Source organism: Psammomys obesus, unplaced genomic scaffold, assembly GCF_907164565.1.
Source record: "Psammomys obesus unplaced genomic scaffold, mPsaObe1.curated_primary_1811, whole genome shotgun sequence".
Lineage (NCBI taxonomy): Eukaryota > Metazoa > Chordata > Mammalia > Rodentia > Muridae > Psammomys > Psammomys obesus.
In genome coordinates, this window is record NW_026596057.1 from 18,076,987 (window position 1) to 18,101,784 (window position 24,798).

The 24,798-nt window shown below is 40.1% G+C and overlaps 1 protein-coding gene across 1 annotated transcript; it reads left to right on the top strand.

The window, feature by feature from the left end:
• Positions 1 to 2,316: 2,316 nt before the first annotated feature.
• Rnf2 (ring finger protein 2) lies at positions 2,317 to 13,279 on the top strand. Its single transcript, XM_055624707.1, has 6 exons — positions 2,317 to 2,403; positions 4,464 to 4,624; positions 5,134 to 5,349; positions 9,611 to 9,883; positions 10,836 to 11,007; positions 11,239 to 13,279. The coding sequence occupies exons 1-6, from the start codon at positions 2,317 to 2,319 to the stop codon at positions 11,338 to 11,340; spliced, it is 1,011 nt and encodes a 336-aa protein (XP_055480682.1). The 3' UTR covers positions 11,341 to 13,279.
• The last annotated feature ends 11,519 nt before the right edge of the window (positions 13,280 to 24,798 follow it).

Genomic DNA, 24,798 nt, shown 5'->3' on the forward strand with positions numbered 1-24,798 from the left:
TTGGCTTCAGTTATTGTAAACTCAGCCAAAACATGGCCAGCAATAACAAATGCTGAATGCTGTCATGCATTGAAAAATTTCCTTCCAACTTAATTAGCTTGTCACTGTTAAACTTAGCCCTTAATAAAATTTAAACCCATCGACATCATAGGCAACGTCCATGTGAGAATGTAACATGAATGTTCTCTAATTGGAAACTCGTGAGCTTCACCTTTGCTCTCTGCATTCCTGTTGTGTGTTGAACTTTCTGAGTTCCTACCAAATTCACTCATGAAGCTTTGCTTATATTGTTGTAAACTTTTCCTGACAGCTTCTCTAAAATTTTCCAGAATTCTCCCATAAGCCAGTTCCAAGGTTCTAATCCTTTTACCAGGTTTTGTCAGTGCAATGACCCTGCTTCCTTGGTACAGACTTTCAGTTTTAGTTGTCACTGTGGCCTAAATAACCTAAGCAAATGAGGCAGGAAGGATTGACCTAGGCTCGTGGTGGCAGAAGTGTGTTAGTCTGTCATGGGCATGGCAGAAGAGAGCGGTGCTTGTCATGGCAGTTACGAGCCAGAGAACATGTTTTCTTTAAGCTTTTGTTCCTATTTTCTTTTTCCTTTCCAGAGCTTCTATTACGCAGCCATCGGTTCTCTCCATAGTGTCCTGTGACTCTTAGACTTTTTGCTTCCTTCATACCTCATGCTGCTGATCCTTTTCTTCACCTTGCTTAGTCTAGCCTGCTGTTACAGTCTAGTGAAAATTTTAGTTCAGATATTTTATTTTAGTGCCATGAATTATATTGTTTGGTGGTTTTTAGTAGCTTTTTTTTTTCCTTTGTTGAATTTTTTTTCCTCTTGTTTTTTTGTTTTTTGTTTTTTTTTTTTTTTGAGACAAGGTTTTTCTGTGTATTCTCTGTATAGCCCTGACTGTCCTAGAACTCACTTTGTAGACCAGGCTGGCTTCGAACTCACGAACATCCACTTGCCTCTGCATTACAAGTGCTGGGATTAAAAGCGTGTGCCACCGCACCCCGCTCTTTGTTGATTTTTTTATGTTGTTTGTGCATTATTCTCCAGAGCTTGATAAGCATGTCTCTGACTATTAATTCTCTGGTACATAAACCTTACGTCAGTTAAGCAAAGCCATTTGCTGGTGATTTATGTTCCTTTTTTTGGAATGAATTTCCTGTTTAGTTTCTTGATGTCCACATAGCAGAGTAAGTGGCTGCCTTCTCAGTTTCATAGGTTGGCCCTTCTCAAGAGAGTAGTACTCGGACACCTCTCTAGTCTGGGTTCTACTCTGTGTGATTTGTTTGTCCTGAACAGCTAGAGGGATATTCCAGATCCCTGTACCACAGAAAGTAGGCAAGACTGTAGTATTTATTTCCCAGATTTATTAGATCACTGCTTCCTGCTCCAGAGAGATGCTAAGGAGCTGAGATTATTTCCATCTGCTGTTTTTATGCTGCGACAAAGAACAGGGGATGTGTGTTTCCATCTGAGCCGTCCCTGAGCCTTCCTGGGCTGCCTGCTTCATGTTAACATTTCCGAGATAGGCCAGTCAGAAGCCCATTATTTGGGTAGACCCCAGGAAAGTTGGTTTATTGGGGACATACACAGTACTCTTCTTTTCCCTCCCTAGAGAGAAGTGGGAAGCTAGAGGTTTCTCCTAATAATGATCCTATATAGGAAATAGGAATTATGAAAGAAGCTGTCTGGAATTTTCCTACTGCTGTCCATGTGGCTGATTTGCCCTGACCAGTAATGCTAGAGCCTCCTGTGTAGCTTTTGGATTTTCCCCAAAGGGCATCTCTCTGATGTGATTGACCTCTCAATACACTAGAGATTGGGTTTTCTATTTTAAACTTTCCCAGTGATGGATTTAGCTGAAACAAACTGAGAATAGGCAAACTGAAAGGAGAAAGATAAACTTCAAAGAAGGGCCTGATGGTGCATAAAGGGAAGTGACACATTTTAGGGGAGTAGGGAATGGTTCTTAGAAGAAGGAAAGGAGCAGGAGCACAGACAGTAAGCAGACCGGGCTACAGAGGTGGTGTTTGGTTTTCATTCTTTTTTCTTAAGAATATTTGAAAACACTTGTGCTCCTTTTTGATGGAACCAATCCCTAGGTGTACATAAGTAACTTCAGAAGAAAACTTGCCTGTATTTGCTGCTTCCCAAGTGCTCTCAGATACTGAAGTCTAAAGGAATATATTTTGAAGTATTGCTTTCAAAGCTGTAAAGTTTGGATACCAGTTTGAGGAATACATACACATTTGGACCATAAAACCTTTCAAATACTAAAACTTTTTGTCTCCCTTTTGTTCCTAGCAATGTCTCAGGCTGTGCAGACAAATGGAACTCAACCATTAAGCAAAACATGGGAACTCAGTTTGTACGAATTACAACGAACACCTCAGGTAATACAGACTCCTGTAACTTTGGGGAAATAGATTACATAAACTGGGATACCTTTGTAGAAAAGGAAAACTTAAAGAGAACTTAATAGTAATAGTGAACCTACATAACAGTAGCCTCTAGTTGACACTTCATTCGTTAAACAGTGGTACATTTTCCCATATCAGCTTCTGTTAGGCACTAGGGGACCAATACTGAATAAACCTCATGTGTCTTAGCTTACAAAATTTTTAGGGATCAAACAACTCAATATTTATAAAATTACATACAAGAGATTGAATAAAGGGAAAGTCTCCTTTGCAGTGATAAGTAATGGAGCAGGTGGAAAGTGGTGGGGGGAGCAACGGACACTATTGTGAGAAGGTAAACATGCTAAGAATTTGAGGAATAGCAGGTTTGGGGCAAACATGCTTAAAACTATTCACGTTAAGTTTGCCCATGGGTTGGACAGGCAGAGGTGATAACTAGAGTCTGGGAAAAAAATGTAGAGTATTGGGGATTGTTATTATATTTTAAGCTGTGGATATGAGAACTGAGAGAGACGAATAATTTCATCCAGAAGCGTTCACCTCTTAGAAATTAGGTAGTAAGTGAAGAACCTTCTTCACTTAGTTCCATATTTGCTTAACCTTTTTGTATAAAGTATCTTTGTAAGAATTAGACTTTTTGAGGGTTGAAGTTGATTCTTTTTTGTTGTTGTTTTGTTTTTAAGACAGGGTTTCTCTGTGTAGCCTTTCCTGTCCTGGACTTGCTTTGTAGATCAGGCTGACCTTGAACTCAGAGATCCTTCTGCCTCTACCTCCCTGGGTGCTGGGATTACAGGCGAGTGCTACCATGCCCAGCCACAACGGTGATTTTTTTTTGTTTGTTTGTTTGTTTGGTTGGTTTTTTGAGCTTTCTTTAGCAGTATACTTATGGTCAGAAGGGCGAGCCACAGGGTTCTCAAAGGTGATTCTTAAATGATATATTTTACACTATTAAAACTTAGATGCTTTCATTGGAATTAAACAATTTTGAGACAATCTCATGTTTCCCAGGGTGTTTTCAAACTACTTTGTAGCAGAGGATATGTTGAACATTTTTGTTTGTTTCGTGTTTTACGAGTCAGGGTTTCTCTGTGTAATAGCCCTGGCTGTCCTGGACTTGACCTGCAGACCATGTTGAGCTCTTACTCCACTTGCCTCTGCCTCCTAAGTGATGGGATTAAAGGCGTGTGCTCCCATGCCCAGCAACCCTGAACTTTTTTGTTATCATGCCTCTGCCTCTCAAATGCTGCCTTACAACTGTAGTCTGATGTTTCAATTCTGTTTCTGTTGTACCCTGACCAAAAGCAATTTAGGGGCGGAAAGGCTTATAATTCCAGGTTGCAGTCCTTAGTAGTCCTGTTCATAGTAATTAGCTGTATGACTTGATTATTATTTAATACTTTTTTTTTTTTTTTTTTTTTTTTACTTGCAAGATGAGGAGGTTAGGTCTAACCAAACCCTAAGAATTCTTTCATCTTAAATTTACACAATTTTTATAAGTTAAGTAGCTCGTGCTGTTCTTCAAAATGTTTTATAATTCTGGGCTGGGTATGTAACTCAGTTAATAAGAGTGACTCTCCAGCATGACAAAGCCAGTTGGTTATTCCTAGCACCACATAAGCCAGGCAGGCTAATTTTCCTGAGACTAATACTCTCATTCTTCTCTCTCTCTCTCTCTCTCTCTCTCTCTCTCTCTTTCTCTCTCTTTCTCCCTCTTTCTCCCTCTTTCTCCCTCCCCCTGTGTGTGTGTGTTTTAGAAGTTGAACCAAGGATGTCATGCATGATATCTGTATATTCTACCAGTTAGATACACACACACACACCTACCCTTAGCATTAAGGGCATTTAAATAATGTAGTGGTGGTAGGGTTTAAGAGCCTGGAGGAATATTTTAGCTAAGACAAAATTGGCTGTGAATTGACCATGGTGATGACTTGGGTGATAGGTACATAGGTGTTCATTTTTATGATATTCAGTACTTTTGTGTTTGAGTTCGTCAATAATTTGAAAAAGATTAAGTAGTCACTCTTTTACAGGAGGCAATAACAGATGGCTTGGAAATTGTGGTTTCACCTAGAAGTCTACACAGTGAGTTAATGTGCCCAATTTGTTTGGACATGTTGAAGAACACCATGACTACAAAGGAGTGTTTACATCGGTTTTGTGCAGATTGCATTATCACAGCCCTTAGAAGTGGGTATGTTGGAATGTGTTTTTACTGGATCCTTAGAGTGCAGCACAGCATTGCTTTCTGGAGTTTGAGAAATACATTGCCTATTAAATATTTGGGAATCAGAACTTTTCCTAAGAAGGGTAGAGTCTAGGTTTTAATTATTGGAGGGTGTTTCCTTTCTTCTAAGATAGAATATTTCTTACTTTGGAGCTTGCTCTGCGGCTCACCTGTGTCTTGGGTTCCTATGTAGTCTTCTGCGTTAGCCTCCCAAGTGCTGAGATTACATGGGTGACCCCACACACCCTGCTCTCAGGTTTCTCCATGCCTCTCCCCACCACCCCCAGTCCCATCCCACCCAGTCGTATCAGCTAAGGGTTCTTGATTGACTTGTTTGATTTTCAAGGGGAATTTGGTTAACTGTGTCACTTTTTTTTTTTTTTTTGTGAAAGTAAAAATAACCATTTCAAAGTTGGATATTGTTCTTTTTAGCCCAGTAGTACTGTCGTGATTAACATTTTCTTCTCTTTGTTTAGCAACAAAGAATGCCCTACCTGCCGGAAAAAACTAGTCTCTAAAAGATCACTAAGGCCGGACCCAAACTTCGATGCCCTCATCAGCAAAATTTATCCAAGTCGTGATGAGTATGAAGCTCATCAGGAGAGGGTGTTGGCCAGGATCAACAGGCACAACAACCAGCAGGCGCTCAGCCACAGCATCGAGGAGGGGCTGAAGATCCAGGCCCTGAACAGGTGCGTACCGGGAGAGGGAGAGAGCGGACCATGTCCAGACACTCTCAGACAGTGCGCAACATGAAACGCACTGATAGGTAGTTGTTCTGTACAACTACTTTTTCTTACAGGTATGATGCATACTTTCAGGGAATTGCATTTAAAATACTAGAATCTAGGGCTTGTGAGATCCACTGAATCCACAGCGCAAGGAGAGAACCAACTTCTGAAAGGTATCCTGTGATGTGTGCACATGTGCCTATACTCACAGATGTAACACACACACACACACACACACACACACTAAATATAAATATATGATAAATATAAAAGCAGTCTTCTTGTGCCTCTTCTTCATGGAGTAGATACATTGAGAGGAATGTGTCTATATATCTCTGGTTCTTTTTAAAGTCTCCTTTAGTGAGCTTTTCATCTTGACTACCTTGTTATGATGCCCTTTTGAAAGTTATTAGTGACCTTTGTGTTATTATGCAATATGCAGTGCAATAGTTGATTGAGTTGAAGACTTCATTGTACCTGGCACCACTTAATACAATTTCTCTTTTAGTAATAGTTTTCTTGCCTGGATTTTGGGAGAGTCTGCTTGTTTTGTTGTTGTTGTTTTGTTATTAGACAATCTTTCAAAGTTAATTTATTGTTTATTTCTCTCTAATTCTTAGAAATGGAGTGTTTCCAGCATCATTCTTTGTTCAGCTTTCAGTACAATAGCTTATCTAAAGATTACTTCATCTAATTTCAGGCTTTAATTACCATCCATCCACACCTAGGCTGGACTGCTCAATTTTAGACTGAATTCATTTCCTCTTCAGTAGCTGAGAGATCGTTCTTTATATCTGAGACAGTGTCTCACTATGGAGCCTTGGCTTTCCTGGAACTTGTTGTGTAGACCAGGCTGATCTTGAATTCACAGAGATTGGCCTGCTTCTGCCCTCTGAGTGTTGGGATTAAAAGTGAATACTGCTGTATAGCTGGCCTCCTCTTGGAGACTTAAGCATTTCAAAATTAGCATATTCAGTTTGAAGACTTTTCATCAGGACTGGGCCTACTCCTGTTCTTTTTCTCTGCTTTTATCTAGCAGTTTAGCTAGTTTTCAGGGATAGTCATTTTTCAAGTAGGAGATGCTGTTAAAAGGCCCATTGGTTTAATGACTGTCATATGGCTCAAAGCAGAATAGCTTGAAAAGATTTTACATCTCAGGCTTCAGGTGTCATTGCAGATCAAGTACATGGAGCCTCCAAGTACTGTTTGTAGCTTCTAAGTGATTCTGAAGTATGATGGTCAAAAACCCCTCTGCTGTAAAGGTTAGGAGATGAGTTCCATTCTATGAATTACAACTGCATTTCAGAAAGTAATCTCAGTGTTAAATGTTGAATGGACTTTTTAGAGAATAGTACAATAGTTGTGAGGACTTAATAGTTGTTGACTTTTGTCTCATGAGGAGCACAGTTACCTATTTCTATAGATAGTTTCTAGTTTTGCCTGTTTGGCCCATGTATAAAGATTAAAGGATAACTTGTAGGTATCAGTTTTTTTGCTTCCATCAGGTGGGTTCTGGGAATGGAACCCCAGGTGACAGCAAGCACCCTTTGCTGTGCCATCTGAGTGACCTGCTCTGTGTGACAGGTAGACAGGCTGTTAGCTGGGAACTACGTTGTAGCTTGTTTATTGTTCCTCAGTGCTACCACGTGTCTGCTTCCTGCCTTGGGGTATCCAGGACCACTTCTCATTTAGCTGGCCTTGGGGAGGGAAGCTTAGCTGGGACTGGTGGAGGCAGTGCAGACTCAGGGGGTGCTAAGTGCGTGCTCATTTGATGGAGGGGAACAGAGGCTTGAGTAGGGCCTATGGGGTGAGTGTGCATCATTGGCTAGGGTCAAGGTGCTGTGAATGCCTTATTTGCATGGAGAGGAATTCCAGGTGCTTGCTGGGCATGACCATATAAGGAGAGAAGTTTAACATTTAACCTGGCTACCAGGCTACATGACCACCTCAAGGGTGGTAGAGTTGGCATCCATAAGGCTGCATGTTCTGGGACATGCAGGCTAGGGCAGGGAACAGTCTTCCTGCTGGTCTCAATATTCCACAAGGAGCTGGAGAGATGGCTCAGAGGTTAAGAGCACCGACTGCTCATCCAGAGGTCCTGAGTTCAATGCCCAGCAACTACATGGTGACTCATAACCATCTATAATGAGATCTGGTGCCCTCTGCTGGAGTATAGGGAGAATATTGTATTTGTACTAAATAAATAAAAAATTAAAAAAACCTTTTTCTCTTTCTCTCTCTCAAGATTTGGACACACCTTGACCTCACTCTTGCTCCAGGACAGCTTCCCCTGTTGCACAGCTTCCCAGCCCTGTGGCCCCGCAGCCCCACACCTCAGCTTAGCTTCTGCCTCTCAGAGCATTTGTGTTTGTTAATTCAGAAACCTTGTCTCGAATGAGGCATATGGTACAGCTCTTCTACTTTGAGAGTCTGCTGTGTTCCTGTTTATACTAAGACTCCATACGTCCTTCCTGCCTGCTTTTCTTCCACAGCACTTACTTTCTGACTGGGGTTCCCTATTACACTAAGATTATGAGCCCTCAGAGAGTGGAGCACATTAGTACACCAGCTCTTACAACTCCAGTACTAAAACCATGCTGAGTTTGAAATAACTAACTGCTCAGTAAATACTTTGGATATGTGAATTTTAACAGTTCTGATACTGAGAAGGAAAATCTTTTTTGTGTGAAATTTTAGGTGTATCTGCTACTGGTGTATTTACTTTAGAGTCTAGATTCTGCTTTAAATCTTTCAAATACTTTGATATAGATGCGTTTTATGTACTTTAGTAGCTAAGTATGTGTAATCCACCGCCCCATCCTGTCTGTTCCTCTGACATTTTGTGAGATAAAGGGTCTTGTCATAAAGTCCTGCTGGCCTAGAGTACACGGGCTAGAGCAGGCTGGCTTCAAGTGTGTGGCAGTCCTCTTGCCTCGTTCTCCCCAGGCCTGAGATGATGAGGGTGAGCCACCACACCCAGCCACAATTTTAAGTTGTTGATTCTTCATATGCTAGTCAAACTGGTAAAATCTTGCCATCAGGACAGTGCATCCTACTTAGATATCACTTAGTTTTTCTTAACTGAATGTCATTCTTTGAATGTTGTCTTAGCATATGTGTCAGCTTTCCTGCCTCAGCTTCACATAGTCACAAGTTGCCACTGAGTTAGTTTTTTGGTGGTTTTTTCATCATGTGGACCTTTTCATGTTTTAAAATTACAGTAAACATTTAACAAATTATATTAACCATGTTTAAATATTCAGTTTATTTAGTGTACGTATGTTTAATAGTTGTCCAACCAACCTCCAGAATTCCATCTTATAAAACAGAAGTTCATATCTACTAAGAAATGATAGGGGCTGGAGAGATGGCTCAGCGGTTAAGAGCACTGTCTGCTCTTCCAAAGGTCATGAGTTCAATTCCTGGCGACCACATGGTGGCTCACACCCATCTATCATATGAACTGATTCCCTCTTCTGGCAGGTGTAAATGCAGATAGAACACTCATATACATAAAATAAATAAATCTTAAAAAAAAAAAAACTTAAAAAAAAAAATACTACTTTTTTTTTACTTTACCTTTCTCCTGCCTCCTGGCAACTAACTGCTTTCTAATTGGTGCCTCAGAGAAGTGGGGTCACATAATATTTATCCGTTATTTTAGTCTTTATTTGTTCAAAAGTAATTATCAAGTGAACACATTTTTACTTTTGGGATAGAGTCTCTGTAACCCTGGCTGTCCTGGAATTTGCTCTGTAAGTGAGGCTGGCCTTCAGCTCAAAGAGATTGGCTGCCTCTGTCTCCTGAGTACTGGGATTAAAGGTGTACACATCTGTGCCTGGCTATTTAAACCTTTTATATTGTTTATGATGAACCTTTTGCCTCTTTGAGGGACATGTGAGAAATAATATATTTCACCAAATTCTCTGGTCAATAAGAGTATTGTCTGTTCTTCCAGAGGACCTTTGTCCAATTCCAAGCTCACATAGCAGCTCAAAACTGTCTGTAACTCCAGTCCCAGGGAATCCAGCACCTCTGTAGGCGCTACATGCACATGGTATGCTAAAGACACACATGTAGCCCAAGCACTCAGACACATAAAGTAAAAATAAGGTTAATAAACAGAAGACCAAAATTTCCAAAGTTCAGTAGAAAACTTGCCTTGAGTTTGGTGCTTTAAAGATCCTAATGTAAACGTGATTCCCTTTCTCTTCTTAATTAGATTACAACGAGGCAAAAAGCAGCAGATTGAAAACGGCAGCGGAGCAGAAGATAATGGTGACAGCTCACACTGTAGCAACGCGTCCACACACAGCAACCAGGAGGCGGGCCCCAGCAACAAGCGGACCAAGACATCTGACGATTCTGGGCTTGAACTTGATAACAACAACGCAACAGTGGCGATTGATCCAGTAATGGATGGTGCTAGTGAAATTGAATTAGTATTCAGGCCCCATCCAACACTTATGGAAAAGGATGACAGTGCACAGACAAGGTAAGTGTGTGAATTACCTTTGGGTTGCACAGTTTCAGAATGTTTAATTTAGAGTTTAATAGGACAGTTTGCATATGACATAAAGTCAGTATTCCATCCTAGTTTTAGGGTTCAGTTCCAATGTATTGCTGCCTAGATAGCTTGTTTCCTTTCTCTCCCTCCCTCTTTCCCTTTCTTCTTCTCTTCCTCTTTGTATTCTTTCTATGAAAAGGTTCTCTTTACAGAGGAACAAACTCATAAGTGATGAAGAAAAAGGTAATCCATAAAGTCTCTGAACTTCATACTGGCGAGGATAAATTCCCAGACCTCTCACTCATGAGTGCCTGCTGCCAAGTGCAAATGAACATCAAATATTTGTTGATTGAGTATTTGAATAGTATACCATGCTTTAAAAAAAAAAAAAAAAAAATCCAAGATCTGCACTTCTGTGTTCAGCTTCAACCTTCAAAACCAGAAATGTTAATCTCCCCCCCCCACCCCCCCCACAGTTTTAATGTGTAGCCCTGGCTGTCTAAGAACTCACTTTGTAGACCAGGCTGGCTTTGAACTCACAGAGATCTACCTGCCCCCACCTCCCGATGCTGGGATTAAAGGCATACACCAGCACACCCAGCAAAAATGTTTATTCTTAAGACAGTTTGCTCTTATTCTTACTATTCCTCTTGTTGCAGTCAGTAGAATCTAGCAATTGGGATTGAAAGGTTTGCTGATTTATTATTTTTTTAAATAAAGTACAGTGTATACTTGTTTAATATTTGTTGCTTTGTAGCATATGTTATAGAAGGTAAGGGTGGTGAGCTTTCATGGCTTGTCTTTGCTTATTATATAGAGTAGTTAATTTCTATTAATTTTCAATAAGTGGGACATTCAAGTTTTATATAGCCTTTTGGCTCCAAAATTTAGGAACATTATTGATCCACTCTACAAATTGTTTGATGTTTTATTCTTTTAGATACATAAAGACTTCAGGTAATGCCACTGTTGATCACTTATCCAAGTATCTGGCTGTGAGGTTAGCTTTAGAAGAGCTTCGAAGCAAAGGAGAATCAAACCAGATGAACCTTGATACAGCCAGTGAGAAGCAGTACACCATCTACATAGCTACAGCCAGCGGCCAGTTCACTGTGAGTATTTACGTAATAGACTGTTGAACATGGTTGCTCCTTGACTAAGTGGCAAGAAGCAGTGTGGGGTCTGTGAGCATAAGGACCCTGAGACTGAAGAAAGTGCAGCAGGTGTTAACTTTGTGATGTCCTTTGTTGTGTTGTAGACAAGAGTCTGTGGCTTTTGGGTTAGTCTTCCTAGTACTGTGTACCATGCACTTTCATAATCTTGTCTCTCTCTTTTTGTTTCAGGTGTTAAATGGTTCTTTTTCTTTGGAATTGGTCAGTGAGAAATACTGGAAAGTGAACAAACCCATGGAACTTTATTATGCACCCACCAAGGAGCACAAATGAGCTTTTAGAAATCAATTCTGAGACTGAACTTTTTATAGGCTTTTCTTTATTATTAAAGATGTTCCATCATTACTGTTATGGACAGATCTGGGATATGTTCAGTTTTCTTTCTGAGCCAGACTTGTTTACACTATTAGATTCATTTCTCCTTAATTTAAGACTTTTTGGAAGGGACTCTAGTAATTCAGCACTCCCCGCCCCTTTAATAGTATAACTAAGTTATATGCTTAGAGGAAGTGTGATTCCTTTGGGGAGGACACTTAGGCTTGGAGTTTTTCACAGTTCTCTATTCTTTTCTTTTTCTTCCAGTTTTTGATCTTTTGAGAAAGGGTCTTATTATTATAAAGCCCTTGCTAGCCTCAAACTTACTGAGTAGACCAGGCTGGCCTTGAATTTGGAGTGATACTCCGTACTGGGGTTATAGGCGTGCATTAGCATGCCGGCTTAAGGTTCAGTTGGCCATCAGCCATCTTTCCTCCTTTCAAAAGTTTTTTTTAACCTAAAGAATGTTAGACAATATGTATTCTGACTTTTTTCCCTTGGAGTCTTGTATATTTATAGTTTTCTATATAAACTGTAGTATCTTCATGAAGACCGAGGCTCAAATTTACTGTGCTTAAAACAATTCTCATAGGATTATTATTTTCATGGTATTTTCTTACATAATGTCTCATTTAAAAAGAGGTTCTTTATGAACTTGGTATCCATTGTCATGCAATGTTTTTTGTTGTTGTTGTTTTCATTTGTTTTCACTATAAGCTTAGAATTTCTGGTCATGGGGAAGAGACTCAAACAAAGTTTCTTGAGAACATGGTTCATTTACAGATTTCACTCAAGAAAGAAAAGTTTAAGTTGGTGATGATAGGTATTCCTATGTACATTTAAGAGTTCTTTTCTTCTGTATTAGTTTTACTATGTATGTTTGATGCTTTTCTCTATTAAAAATACCAGAGATACGGAGATATTTTGCACTTTAGCCTTGATGAAAAGTACAAGATATGTTCAAAGCTTTTCTTAATTTCTTATGAATTCAAGAATAACATGACACATAGAGTTAAAAATGGAAAAGAAAGGTTGCTTTTGTTTGAAGAGTTCTTTGTGTTTTGAATTGCCATGTGTTTATAAATTTAGTGCGCTGCTAATTACACTCTAGAAGCAGGTTAATGGAGTGTGAACATTGCTTTGATATATTATGAGACAATTCTGTAGAAGGATGTCACCCAGTTGGGTAGTCATTCAAATATCCTTAGTTTTGTATTGAGAAAGTGTTGCTAGTTTGGGAGCCACAGGCTTTATGGTGACCAGTCAGACTTATGTCTTATTTTTCATTTCTGTTCTGATTCTACATGTCTCCAAGTTTATATTCTCACAGTATTTACAAAGACATGTTTGCATTGAGAAATTTTTACCCAGTTGGGTTTGTTGGAGGAAGTAGACCTCCAATACCATTGTAACTAAAGTCTGTCTAGTCATTATAACCACTTATCTGTCAGTTTAGACAGATTGGGCCAGCTTGATGTTTTAAATCTTGAGCCAAGTATGAAAACTTTAAAGGCTTACTCAATTTTTTACCATTTTATTGAAAATATTTGAAATCTGTTTTTACAATTTTTTTGGAAATCTGTGCCATAAGATTTGAAAACCACCAAAAATTATAAAAACTTTTCTATCCAGTTCCTTTTCTGGGGTGATGTTACATTGTATAGATTATTAATGCATGTCCGCTGAATAGAACTCTTGTTTTGTGATGTAATTGCTTAGATTTTATTGGTGACATATTAGATTAGTGATTGTATTAAATAACTAAATTCTCGTTATTAATTGAAATTTTCTCTTTAAGCAGAAAGTTATTTGTGACTATAAGCTTTGTGCTTAGAGAATGTATGTGTTTTTATCTGTCAGTATGGGAGCACATAAACTGTTTGCATCATTTAGTGAAGTTATTAGATGTGTACTCCTTTGCCAAATACAGAGGTAATTGGTAGTCCATTGAGTGCAGTGTGTGTGCGCACGCATGTTCGTGTGTGCGTGCGCGCGCGTGCTTTTATGGGGCCTGGTGGCTGGATTTGGGAGAAGAATGTTGATGGCAGAAGAAATACTGTTATGAATCAAGGATTCAAGGTATATGCAACACACTCCTGTAATCATTGATATAACCACATCTATAGATTTCACTTGTTTTGGGGAAATTAGGAATCAAGATGTCTGTTTCTGTTGTTCAGCAGTCCTTGAACTCCAGGGTTCAATTTATTCTCCTGCCTCAGTCTTCTGAGTAATCGGTTGCTAACAGTAGACCATAATGCTTATTTTAATCTCGCCCCACAGGGGAGTTGGGGTGGAATTCAGGTTTAGGATGTCCATGTGTACTGTTAGGATAGACTTGCCTCTGTATCTAAAACTTCGATCTTCTCAGACAGAAACTACACCCTAATCAGTCACTCCTCATGAACTCCTCTGCCCGTCTCTTGATCATTCCTGCTCCATTGAGCCTTCTCCCCAGCTTCTAGCTTGAGATTTTTGTTTGTTTTTGTTTTTTCAAGACAGTTTCTCTGTGTAGACCCTGCTGTCCTGGAACTCGCTTTGTAGGACACAAGCTGTCCTTGAACTCACAGAAATTTACTTGCCTCTGTCTCTAGTCCTGGGATTAAAGACTTGATCTACCACATCAGGTTTCAGGTTTGGGTTTTTATATAACTCAGTCCCACCTCTTCAGGGTTGATATCACCTACAGTGGGCTGGGCTCTCTTACATAAATTTTTAATCAAAAATGTTGCTCTGGAGTTGATTTCTCAGTTGAGGTTCCCTCTTTCCAGATGACTCTAGTTGTGTCAGGTTGACAAGGTAATATACAGTGTGTGTGTGTGTGTGTGTGTGTGTGTGTGTGTGTGTGTGTGTTTGTGTGTGTGAATCAGCACTCAGGCCTGTGATTTGTGTGCGAACATGGGCTTTTGCCACAGCTGCCTGGGGATGTAAGGTTCAAGAGGTTCTTCCAAGACCTAGGATTAACCGAAGGCTTCTGACAATTCTGAATATTCAAAAACTTGGCATAAATAGTATTTCAAGTTGACCCCTGTTTTCTTCAGCTTAAATGGTCTTCCAGAGATGGCTATGAAAACCAATTGCTCTGTATGAGCAAAAGTTGGAAACTGAGGCCCAGCACAAACTGTTAGTAGAGTGTTAGGTGGGTAACTGAAAACAAGGTGGGAAGGAGTTTATTGGCCCTGTCAGAGAGTAACTGACCAATAAACTAGTGAGGGAGAGGCTTCTGTGGTCGTGTGCAACACATGCAGACTTCAAAAAAAAAAAAAGTCAATCTAGTAAGGTCACTTAAGCAGGAACACAGGGAAACATGGAGAGTGAATTCCGATACCCAGAGTTGTCTGTGCTAGAAGTTTTTTGAGTCAGGGTTTCAGGTAGCCCAGATTGGCCTGGAATTTGCTATTAAGTCAAGGGTGACCTTGAACTTTTGAATCTCTTGGCTTCACTTCCGGAGTACTGGTATTACAAGCCTATACCACAGTCACACCCAGTTGTATGCTGGCTGTGGATTGAATTCTTAGCTAAAGGTCTAGGTGTTGACAATAGTGTATTAAAAGACATGGAAAGGCACAGGGGAGCATCTGTGAGGGAGCACAGATTTTGAACTTGTATTCAGACTTTGTAAACTGCCCAAATAGAGATGCTCTGGCTAAGTCATGGGAATATGGAGAAGGACCAGGGGATGGAAAAGTGACTTAAAAGAGAACACTGTTTTGTGCAGGGTTCTGGTTTTGTTCACAGCAGCTGCATCAAGAAGGTTCATAACTATCAACTTCAGTTCTGGGTGATCTGTCGTCCTTTTCTAGTCTTCCAAGGTACTCACGTGGCACAAGTCACTGATGCAGGTACACACCAAATTAAGAGGAAACCCGGACTGGGCCATTGGTCGTATTGAACGCCTTTAATTCAGCACTCAGGCAGAAGCAGATACACCTCTTATTTTTTGGGCAAGCCTGGTCCATGTAGCAAATGCTAGATCAGCCTGAGCTACATAGTAAGACCCCGTCTAAAAACGAAACAGAAATTAGGAGAAAAACAATGACTAAACAACTCACTAGAAGGTTCCAACAGGCTTAAATTACTAGGATTAGTAGTTAATTTGAAAACTGACAGATGAAAAATGCCACCTCATCACAAACAATGGAAAAGGAAATGATATTATAGCCTGGTGGTGGTGGTGAGAGCTCCTTTAATCCCTAGCACTCAGGAGGCAGAGGTCTACCTAGTGAGTTCTAGGACAGCCAGAGGTACACAAAGAAACTGTCTTTAAAAAAAAAAAATGGCTTTAGGGATACTCTCAGTGATCAAACACAGAATGAAAATTCTAAAACGGGTAGGGAGTATTTGGAGAGATCATTTCCAGAAACTTTAAAATAGGACCACAAAAACGCCATCAAGTTTTACGTCTACACTGCAAACTACAAACTGCAATAGACTAAACACTTGCAAACACTCCCAAACACTTGGAACCAGCAAGAGAAAAGGAATGTACAGTCAAGGAATCCTTGACAACAGTTTCCTTTACACCACAGGTGTGGAGAGGTAGTTGTTATGAATTAAAATGATGCGGCGGTGGGGTACTATGGCAGGCCCATGGCAAAGGAATACCTCTGAGGAATTACGCTTCAACAGGTCTGGTATAAGGAGGCTTATTGGAGGACAGGAAAGCAGGGCCTGCAGAAGGGCTGTAGGCCAGGAGGAAGAGTAAGGGGCCTCCTAGGACAGAAAATGTGGGAAATCAGAGCTGAAACGGTGGTGTTTTTGTTTGTTTGTTTTTACCTGGCTGCCCACATGTGGTGGTCCAGGCAGGTGATGTAAGTTGCTAGATATTGAGGGCAGGCCAGCTGAACTGTCTGTATGCTAACAGTAGTGAATGACATTTTAAAGGCTAAACAGAAAAATAAGCAAAAAATGCTTATACCTAAAATGATTCTACAAAACAAAATTAAGGCATTCTCACAGTAGGTCAGAATGTATAATGTAAAAAAGACAGTTGTAACAGTACAACAGGCTACATGGCTTAAACCATAGACACTTTACTTTTTTCAGTGTGAAGATCAAATAGCAATGTGTAAATCTGAAAACCTTAGAAATTTTCTCACCCTGGTTGCCTACGTAGACTACACATTAAAGATTCCTTACATGACCTCAAATGGAGCACCAAATTGTGATTGATTTGAATACATTAATACTAAACAGAGTCATCAATATGGAGAATTAAGGACCAAGGCAACTTTTTTTTAATGCATAGATGTCTATTTTTATTAACCAAGGCAACTCTTACAGAGAAAGCATTTAGCTGGGGGCTTGCTTACAGTTTCAGAGGATTAACCAGTTAATGTGGCTGTAGGCTTAGTTCGAGAGCTACGTGCTGATCCGCGGGAGAAGGAGACTTTTAAAACTTAAAAGGCCACCCTTAGTGACACGTTTCCTCCATCAAGGCCACACCTCCTAATCCAAATAGTTACACTCGCTTGTGACAAAGCATTCAAATATGTGAGCCAATGGGGCTCCTTATTCAAACCACCACAAACACTTAACCCTTGGTATCATTCAACCAAGAGCAATTCTGGGTGTGCGCTCTCTACCTGGACCTCCCTGTGTCTTGTTCCCTGTCTGTTGCTTGAGTCTAAAGCTGCTTGCCTGAATGTATCTGTCCCCACATTGGAATGTATCCATCTGTTGGCTTATCCTTAACAAAAGGTTTTGTTCTCTTTCACTGGGCAGCACAGAAAGCATCCCACGGGAGAAGGAATAGAATACAGAAATGTTTTAACAGATTGCAACTGATCCCAACTGCCTGCCACAACAAACACTACTACAAATAACATTGTCAAGTTAGAGTGTATGTTGTCTCAACCTTTTTTGTGATGGGGTTGAAGATACGGCTTAGTGGTTAAGAGCACTGGTTGCTCTTGGTGAGGACCGGGGTTTGATTCCCAGCACCCACATGATGGCTTATAACCATTTGTGACACTGGTTCCAAGAAATCTAATGTCCTCTTCTGACCTCCTTGGGCACCAGGCATGCATGTGATGTATATACACACAAGTAGCCAAAACCTTCATACACAGAAGCAAAATAAATCAACACGATGGATATTCCTTTGTATAATTGCTTTCAGTGGGGCTGGCAAGATGGCTCAGTGGTTGTTGAGAGCACTTGTTCGTTTTGCACAAGACCTGTGTTGCTTTCTAGCACCCACGTGTTAGTTCACAACTCCAGTCCAGTGGATACCAACACCATCTTCTGACCCTTCAAGCATGCGAATGGTATACATACACATACATGCAAGCTAAATTAATAAATTAATAAACAAAATTAATAAATCTAATAAAAATTTAAAGACTGCTTTCAGTCTATTTGCTGTTTTCAGCAAATGATTATTCTGACACATGCATTTCTCTGGGTTAGGGGCATGGAAGATGCATAATTTAAGTTTACAGCTATCTATTTAGATTGTAAAGACTGTAATACGGGGACCCCAAGGTAAGTAAATACTGACTATATTCTCTTAGATCAGTGAATTGAACCCACTCTTGGGGGGTGGAGTTGAACTACCCTTTTCACAGGGGTCACATATCAGATACTTAGATTACTGATTCTTAACAGTAACAAAATTACAGATATGAAGTAGCAACAAAAATAGTTATGGTTGGGGTCACCACAACATTAACTGTGTTAAAGGGTCCAGCATTAGGAAGGTTGAGACCTGTTTTAGAGGCAGATTAAACAAGCTGGCCGTGTTAAATAACTCATTGATAACAGTCTTAAGTGAACTGGAGGTGTATTACTAATTTTGGTTGTGAAATCCAGCACAAGTGTCTCTTAAAATGTAAGATTTTTATCATAATGTGTTGCCACAAGGATTCTCTTTTCTGGTCTAAACAGCAACTATCATACTGTTCTCAAATGCTGGCAACTGAATGTGTTCTGTTCTCTCCTATGGTTTTTGAGGCAGTCTTGCTGCCTTGCTGGCCACAAACCTCAACACACTTCATGTATAAATGTATATCATCTTGGCAGTTCTTTCCCATTCTTAGCAATCCCATCACAGCAAATCTCATTAAGAAATTCAGTTTAAGGCTAGAGAGATGGCTCAGTGGTTAAAAGTGGCTGCTCTTCCAGAGGACTGGGTTCAATTCCCAGACCCATCTGGCAGCTTACAACTGTCTGTAACTCCAGTTTTAAGGGAACTGATACCCTCACACACACACTGACATACATGCAGGCAAAATACCAATGCACATAAAATAATAATTAAAAATGTGAAAATCAGAGATACTCAGTTTAAAGATGGGCAAAGGGTCCAAACACAACTGTGAACAGAAGACAAATAGGCAACAATTACAGGAAGAAATGCTGAAAACTACACTGAACCAGAAACCGAGTCTTACAGCTGTATTTTATGGAAAGCCAGCAATCTAAAACTGGATTAGTTTCCTAACATTGTCTTCCTTCTCTAGCTAGTAGATTGTATATAAGGAGGACAAACACTGAACCACTGCAAAAGCAAGTCCTTCCCCTCCTGTCAGGGGTGGGGCTAGTCTCAGGTCAGCTGACAGTGTTGGTGCTTTTCTCCTTATGTTCTCTCTGTATAGCAGGATGAGGGTGTGCAAGCACTAAAGTCACTTCATCTTGTATTCCTTGTGCGTAGTCATTTGGATGACATCTGGTTGAAGGTTCGCTAAGAACAATCAAAACATTAGGTATTTGCTTTAGAATAAAGTACAAATGTTTTTGCAAACCCTGTGAAATGCCCCTATCAAAGCACTATAATCCGAAAAATGCAAATTATAAGATAGCATCAGAAAGTGTTAGAAGGGCTACCAGAGTAAAAGATCAGTATTTTTGAGTTTTAGAAAACAGAAAACTACTTTGTGGGAAATAAGTTATTGTAACCTTTACGGAAAACTATAGAGGTCCCTCAGATATTAAATGGAAAACTCAACTGGGTGTGGTGGTGCATACTTTTAATCCAGCACCTAGGAAGCAGAGGCATGCCAGTCTCTGAGTTTGAGGCAAGCCTGGTCTATGTATTTAATTCCATACTAGCTAGAGACACAGGACTCAGTTTTAAAGAAAGGAAAGGGGGAGGAGGGAGAAAGAAAAGGAAGAAAGCCATATTCAGCAGTTTACCTTCATGGCATCTGTATTAGTTTTTTTTGTTTGTTTGTTTTGTTTTTTTCTTTATTGGTTGTTCTTGATAACTTTTGCTTGTTTTTGTTTTTTTGAGACAGGGTTTCTCTATGTAGCTTTGGCTATCTTGGAACTCACTCTGTAGACCAGGCTGGTCCGAACTCAGAGATCTGACTGCCTCTGCCTCCTGAGTGCTGGGATCTTGGCATGCACCATCACCACCAGGCTGATAACTTTATTTCTGATAACCCCAACTGGGAAGCCACTTCTCCTAGATGTCCTTCAATGGAAGAGTTTTAAGCAAATTGGTAAATCTTTTTTTCTGTTTTATTCCTTTTTTAATTTTATAAACTTTATTACGAAAGTTTAGAAAAAATTTTAATAAACAAATAAAGCCACTTCCCAAAGTTCATACAACTGAGTGAATTTTGAACATAGAACAGGCATTTAGGATGGATTCTGGAGCTTCATATTAAATTTTACATTTCAGTACTGAATATATTTTATACACGTATTCACTACTTCCTCCACCAAATCCATAACAGAATGAGAACTAGAACTATTTTTTGTTTGATAAAAAGCTCACGCCCATTGCAACTTAGAGAAGGAAGCATTTATGTGGACTTAGGCATGGTTTCAGATAGTTAAGCGTCCAACATGATGGGGAGGCATGGCAGCAAGTAGCAGGGCCTGGAACAAGATGGAGCTGGAGGCAGGGGGAGGCTGTGTAATCTTCAGAGGCCGCCTCTCGGGGTAGACTTCTTCCAGCAAGGCAGCATGACCCAGCTTCGCTCACAGTGCCACCAAGTGGGAACCAAGTGGTCAGATACCCAAGTCTATAGAGGACATTTCTCACGCAAACCACATCTGTCCACACGAAATAGGGGCACTGTTAAAAAATGGTCAGCATTCATGTTTTTGTAACATCGGTGAATGAATATACAAGTGTATACGCATACACTGGAATACCAGAAGAAAATTATTTTGTGATAACATGGATGAAACCTAAGTAAATTAGATTCAGAAGCATAGAAGAGAATGGTGGTTGTCAGGGATCTGGGGTGGGGTGAGGAGAGAATGGCAAAGGTACAGTTAAAAGTAAAAATGAAGCAGGGCAGTGGTGGTGCATGCCTTTAATCACAGCACACAGGAGGCAGAAGCAGGTAGATCTCTTGAGTCCGAGGCCAGCCTGGTCTACAAAGCAAGTTCTAGGACAGCCAGGGCTACACAGAGAAACCGTCTTGAAAAACAAAAACAAAATGATGAAAGAGGACACACACAGACATTAACCATCTCTCCATTTTCACTGAAACATAACCTAATAGTTTGGAGGGTGAGGAGATTCTTTAGGTCATGAAAATAGATCCTTTGTCAATGGCATTTATGCCTTTATGAATGGCCCAGGTTTCCCAGCCTGCTCCCTCCCTATAGGTAAAATGATATATATACATCAAGTAGTATAGGAAGCCCGGAAGACATCAGGCCAAGTATATCAGATCATCTTTATCATCATTTAGTGGTTGGTATCTAAATGAGGGTTGTTAGATAGTTAGAAAGCACATCTTAGAGTTCTTCTCTAAAGAATTAATTTAAAGCCAGGTGTGGTGGTACACTCCTTTCATCCCAGCACTTAGGGAGGCAGAGGAAGACAGATCACTGTGAGTTCAAGGCTGGTCTGTTCTACAAAGTGAGTCCAGGACATCCAAGGCTACACAGAGGAACCCTGTCTCAAAAACAAAACAAAATTAATTTGACTTGTGAAACTGTGTGTGTATTGTCTTGGTAAAAACAAAATGAAGACAATAAATGTCACTGTCATTCTGTGCCTCAGCAAATACTTCAGTTCAGCTCTTTGACCAGTACTTTCTCTTTGTAAAAAGGCTGTCTATTTTAATGTGAAGCGAGAATACTTTATACTTAAAGATACACAAAATATTTACCAAATTGGACATAGTCAAGATAGATTGTCATCAAGTGTACTGAGATTTTCTAACTGGCTAATGAACAACTGGAGCTTAGTATTTTTTACTAGTTATCTTCAGAAGATTTTCATTTGCAGTAGTTTTACTATCCATTTGAAACTAAGTCCTTAGAAAACTTTGACCATAAAAAAATGAGAATGAAGTTTAGTGCTTCCTACAGATGCATAAATTACTGAGTATAAAGCATGATTAGGAGCGTTCTCGTAATGGAGAATGCATGGTAGGTAGAGGTTAACATCACCATTCTGTTCCACATGTTTCTGGTGACTGCCTGTGTCCAATTCAGTACTTTTACTTTTTAATATTTGAATTAATAAGATTATCAAATACGTAAACACTCAGGACCCACCAAGGTATTGGATCTTGGCTCCTGTGCTTGGCAGTTTTAGAGTAGCACTTGAGAAAGCTCTTGCATTGTATTTTGCCTTACTGCCTGTCTCTGTGAAATGGGAGTATTAACAAGAACGGTTACAGACTGTGTAAGTTTTGTAAAGAAAAAGGAAAAAAACAATTTTTGAAAAGACCGTGTTCTTACATAAAGATGAGCAATCACAATACTGTCAAATGTCTTTTCTCCTCTGGTCTATCTAGCCTTCAATTCCCTCTTCTCACTCCACTTCAAAGTATGAAATGAGGCTGAAGAAATGTGTGGATTCCGGATAGCTCATTCAGTTTCCTTATTTGTTTGTTTATTTTTTAAAGACAGAGTTAGGGAGTCCTGGTTGGCTGGATTGGACTCACTATGTAGCCTGGGCTGGCCTTGAATTCAGACCTGTCTTCCTCTGCCTCCCAAATGCTGAGATTAAAGGAGTGTACTCCCAGGCCCAGCTCAGCTTACTGACATTTAATAGTCTGTCTAATCTCTAGAAAGCCAGGGAATTATCCTTGGGCTGGAAAAGGAGCTGGAATTTCAGAGTGGGAAAGAATGGAAACAGAAGATGACTAGATGGCAGATGACGGAAGAGGCACTTTGAATAGATGCAGCTTGTTGAGATAATTAAAAACAAAACAAAACAAAACATCCTCCTGGTGTGGGAAACCTCATTTCCTAATGATGGATACTCAAATTCTCAAAATAGGCCCTACAATGAGGAGACGTTCATTTTTGAAGCTTCTTGTACTTTAAAGGCCAAGATAGGTTAGAACCACGTGGCTTAGCTTGCAGATAGACTCAGGTGCTGTCTTGTGGGGTCTTCTGAGACACACTGATCAGGTAAGAGCTGGACCTGAGAATAGCAGTAGTTTTCAAAGACTGGATGAATGAGTTCCCATCCCCCCCTTCTGTATGCTTGTTGCCTTGGCTGGTGACAATTTTAATACCTCACTAAAAGGTTTAGTTACTCTGACAAATCAGTAAATCCTACTTCATAACCCATTATTTATCTTGAGACCAGCCTGGTTTCCATAACAAGTTCCAGATTAGTCAGAGCTTTATAGTCAGACCCTGTTTCAAAACAGAAACCAAACAAACCCCCTCCAACCCCAAATCAAGATACCCGCTTCCCCTGAATTTGGGTTTTTGCATCACATTCAACTCAGCACTGATCAGTATAATTAGGCTAATGCACATTTAGCAAAATTTGATGTTAAAATTGACAAAATATGTATTGAATCAGATTGGTGAGTGTTTGTTTGCTGATTTGCTCTAAAAATTTAAAAAATTATGCAAATAAAGTTTTAAAAGTATGTTGTTTTATGTATATTTGTAACTGAAACTGGCTAGATGTGTGGGCAAAGCTAACCTGTGTGCCACCTTGGCCTGAACTTGACCAAAATGCATTGCACTAGTTGAGAGGGGGGGAAAACATTTTGGAGTGTATTGTATTTTATTTTTCCCCCTAATTTATTCACTTTATATCCTGATTGCAGCCCTCTCCCTCATCTTTTCCCAGTCCCATCCTCCCTCCCTCTTCCCTCCTATCTCCTTCCCACAGTCCACAGAAAGGGAAAGTCCTCTTCACCTACTATCTGACCTAGCCTATCAAGTCTCATCATGACTGCCTGGATCCTCTTCCTTTGTGGCCTGCCAAGACCGCCCTGCCAGGGGGAAGTGATCAAAGAGCAGGCAAATGAGTCCATGTCAGAAATAACTACTGCTCCTTATACTAGGGAAACCACATGGAGACTGAGCTGCCTACGGGCTACATATGAGCAGGGTATCTAGGTTGACTCTATGCATGGTCCTTTGTTGGTCCCCCTGGGCCCAGATTTGTTGGCTCTGTTGGTTTTCTTGTGGAGCTCCTGCCTCTCCAGGTTCTTCTGTTCCCTCCACTCTTCCATAAGATTCCCTGTGTTCTGTCTATAAAGTTTGGGTTTGAGTCTCTGCCATTTGCTTGATTTCTCCTGTTGGGTGGAGCCTTTCAGAGAACCTTCTATAGTAGGCTCCCATCCTTTACCCTCTCTTCCACTGCTTTCAGTGTCTGTCCTGCCATTCTGAATGAGAATGAAGCATCCTCCCTAGGGCCCTCCTCCTTTAGGTCTGTGGATTGCAGTATGATTATCTTTTACTATAGGCCTAACATCCATTTATAATTGAGTATATACTGTGTACATCTTTCTGGGTCTGGGATACCTCACTTAGGATGATCTTGTCTAGTTCCATCCATTTGCCTGCAAATTTTATCATTTCCTTTTTTTTTTTTTTTTTTTTTTAATAGCTGAGTAGTATTCCATTGTGTAAATATATCACAATTTCTGTATCCATTCTTTTGTTGAGGGATGTCTAGGTTGTTTCCAGATTCTGGCTATTATGAATAAAGCTGCTATAAACATATTTGAGGAAATGTCCTTGTATTGTGGAACATCTTTTGGGTATATGCCTAGGAGTGGTATAGCTAGATCATGAGGGAGCGCCATTTCCAATTTTCTAAGAAAGCACCAGATTGATTTCCAAAGTGGTTGTACAAGTTTGCACTCCCATCAGCAAAGAAGGAGGGTTCCCCTTTTTCCACATCCTCTCCAGTATGTGTTGTCACTTGAGTTTTTGATCTTAGCCATTCTGATGGGTGTAAGATAGAATCTCAGAGTCATTTTGGTTTGCATTTCCCTGATGACTAAAGACACTGAATACAGGAGACAACTTTCTAAACAGAACACCAACAGCTCAGGCTCCAAGATCAACAACTAATAAATTGGGACCTCATGAAGAGAAGCTTTCGTTAAGGAAAGGACACTGTCAACAGAACAAAACGAGAGTCTACAGACTGGGAAAAGATCTTCACCAACACTACATCCAACAGAAGGCTAATAACCAAAATATATAAAGAACTCAAGAAATTAAACACCACCAAATCAAATA

Bases quoted from the DNA above. Each gene is read 5' to 3' on its own strand.
- Rnf2 (XM_055624707.1), top strand. From the start codon at position 2,317: ATGTCTCAGGCTGTGCAGACAAATGGAACTCAACCATTAAGCAAAACA. The intron at 4,625-5,133 runs GTATGTTGGAAT...CTCTTTGTTTAG, and splicing joins ATCACAGCCCTTAGAAGTGG to CAACAAAGAATGCCCTACCT. The intron at 5,350-9,610 runs GTGCGTACCGGG...CTTCTTAATTAG, and splicing joins AAGATCCAGGCCCTGAACAG to ATTACAACGAGGCAAAAAGC.